This window comes from Bidens hawaiensis, unplaced genomic scaffold, assembly GCF_021521415.1.
Source record: "Bidens hawaiensis isolate Kalapana, Puna unplaced genomic scaffold, B.hawaiensis_p1.1 tig00016959_1, whole genome shotgun sequence".
NCBI lineage: Eukaryota > Viridiplantae > Streptophyta > Magnoliopsida > Asterales > Asteraceae > Bidens > Bidens hawaiensis.
In genome coordinates, this window is record NW_027492570.1 from 174,567 (window position 1) to 177,475 (window position 2,909).

General features: G+C 47.2%; 1 protein-coding gene across 1 annotated transcript; it reads left to right on the forward strand.

Moving 5' to 3' along the window:
• The first annotated feature begins 258 nt into the window (after window positions 1–258).
• Window positions 259–669, forward strand: LOC143552623 (uncharacterized). The gene has a single exon (XM_077042793.1). It carries the CDS (start codon window positions 259–261, stop codon window positions 667–669), a length of 411 nt encoding a protein of 136 aa, XP_076898908.1.
• The last annotated feature ends 2,240 nt before the right edge of the window (window positions 670–2,909 follow it).

The following is a 2,909-nucleotide window of genomic DNA, read 5'->3' on the forward strand; positions in this document are numbered from 1 at the left end:
CCTCCCCTAGACGTTGGTCAGCGATAATGCACTCAATTCGCTGACAGCAGCCTCTAGGAATGGTTATCTGAGTTGCAAATAAAACAAGTGTTCACATCAGTTGCTCATTTGCAAGCCAATAGACAAGTCGAGCGAGCCAATCATAGCGTCAAAGAAGGCATCAAGGCCAGATCGGGAACCAAACGAACGGGGTGGGTCGAAGAGTTTCCCCATGTACTATGGGCACATCGCACCAGTAAAAAGACTAGCAACTCAGAGATGCCGTTCAGCTTGACATATGGCACAGAAGCAATGATTCCTGCCGAGATCGGTCTCCCATCTTCAAGAATCCTCATGATGGAAAACAACGAAAAAGAACTCAGAATGAACTTAGACCTCCTGGAGGAAAGACACGAGTTGGCAGCCATACGCGAAAACAAATACAAGAGCCAACTAGAAAAGTATTACGACACGCGGATGAAAATCTGCGAATTCCACAAAAGGGACTATGTCTTCCGAAACAATGAGGCATCAAACGCCGAATTACCGGGGAAGTTAGCCCCCACATGGGAAGGTCCCTACGAAGTTGACGAAATACTGGGGAATGGTGCATACAATTTGAAAAAAATAGATGGCACTCCGATTCTCAGGACTTGGAATGTTGCACAACTACGAAGGTGCTATATTTAAACCATGTAATTTTCTGTTAAGGCCTACGTGCCTCTTCACGGGCCTGCGTACCCTTCAGTTTTGGTTTGCGTACCAAGTCTTTGTTTAACACCATGAACCGACGTTAATGAAAATATAGTTAACGCGTAGTCATCCAATTTTAAATTTTATAGCATCTTAATTCCTGTACGGATAGGCCTGCGTGCCTATACCTATACCTATCCTAATCCTATATTTTGGATAAACGACGGATTTAGCTCACACACATTTATATTGTAAACATACAAGACAAAATGTAAAATCCACGTCATATATACAATCAAAAAAGGGATTACATGAAGAAGACAAATATACAACAAAATTATTTTTCACGAAGATAGTTGCGGAGTTGCCTAACGCCATCTGCCGCCTCAGCAAAGCCTTGGATAGCGTCCTGGATGAGAAAATGCAGTTGGTCAAACGCGCCTATTTGCGCATCATACTTCCCATCCACATCTACTCCATGAAGGTTGAAATCCTCCAAGGAGCGGCCTTCCCGAACAAAGGCTAGCCCCTCCTGGAAACCTGCCTTGCGCCCTGAGTCACTTGATGCACAAAGAAGATTGGCAAGGCAATCTCCAAGTTCATCCCTTTTATGAATATGGGAGATAACCTATGATAATGATTCGAACATCAGCAAACAAGTTTACAAGTTATGAAAGAGAAGGGAAACCCATACCTTGGGAAGACCTTCTTTCATCAACGAGGCTTGGTCAGAAGAAGCTTCCTCAGCACGTACCCTTAGAGCGCCCTGTTCACCGATATACCTGGTGTTTTCCTTGATCAGATTTCAATTAATTTATCCTTTTCAGCAGCGGCAGCACGAAGAGTACTGAGAGTTTCTCCTTGAGCAGCAAGGCGAGCCTTAAGAGCTTGCCTTGTCTCTTCCGCTTTGGCAAGCTCAGCCTCACGGGAACAAGCGAGAGCGCACGCGGCTTCAAGTGAAGCATTTTGTCGCCGACACGCCTCTTCCCAGTCCTTGGCAGCGGTGGCCTGGCGCTGTCTCTCCTACTGTAGAGTCCGCTCAGAATCTCTCAGCTTCCAGCTTTGGGTGTTAGCCTCGATTCGGTATTTTTCTTTTTCGTCTCGGAGCTCTTCAAGGAGATTATCCTGCAACCCCCCAGTTCTGGCCCATAAATTTCCAGTCCCGGTATATCTCTTGGGTCGTGGAGACCAAGTTGGCCAGGTGGTATATGTACGAATTTCCAAGAAACACCGGGCCCGGTTGCGCTGGTACTCGCGTTCCGCAAAAGGCACACCCTCATGGAGGAAATCAAAACACACCTCCCCGTAAGAAAATCGGGAAAAAGGGGTTAGATTCCATTCAGGGACGTGACGGGAAACACCCCCGGCAAAGTACGGCTCCCTTCCTCCCTCTCTGAAAGGTGAGGAGGAGAAGGAGGTACCGACACCCGTTCAGCCGGTTCCTCAGTCTCATGAACGACAGGCGGAGGCAAGGGTGGCGATTCTGGCGTTGACAGCTTCCGGACAGCAGAGGAGGCTACGCGCTCCTTGGATCTCCCTTTATCAATAGCAGACAATCTGCCGGGGTCACTCTTAGCAGGGGGGAGTCCAAAATGATAACGTTGACTGCATAAAAATATGGTGAAAGTCAATCTATTGAAGACACAGAAACACAACTTTCTAAAAATACCTGGTGTGCTCTGCATGTGAACCGCAACATGATCACGAAGACGAATCCTCTTAGTAGCCAGAGGAGGAGGTGAAGGATTCAGGTCCTGCCCTCCACCAGCAACCACCAAAGGAACGTTGCTGGAAGAAGCTTCCTTCCTCTTGCGACCAAAGGCTACACCACAGCTACACATTAGCAATTTGATCATAGGGTCAAGTATAAAAAACATGTTTCCTGTTGCGAACAACACCTCAGAAACCACATGTTCCTGACGGGTCCGTTGAGGAAACAAAAAATGATCCTTGGTCTTATCAAGAATAGGAAGGTCTTTCTTGTCGTGGGCAGCAAGTTGCTTAACCCCAGGTACATCCACAGTAAGCACAGACAACAGAAGACCTTCAGCTGCATAATAAGTCAGGGTAAGATACCGGGCCAAATCTGGGAAATACTTTAGATATACTTACATCCATTTGGCCTCCGGAAGTATGGCATCTCGTCCGGATAAGGCCACAGGCGGCTCATCCCAACCCAAACAAGGGCATATTCCGGGATGGGGCGCATTGGAGTGGCGATATAAGTTAACTGCTGA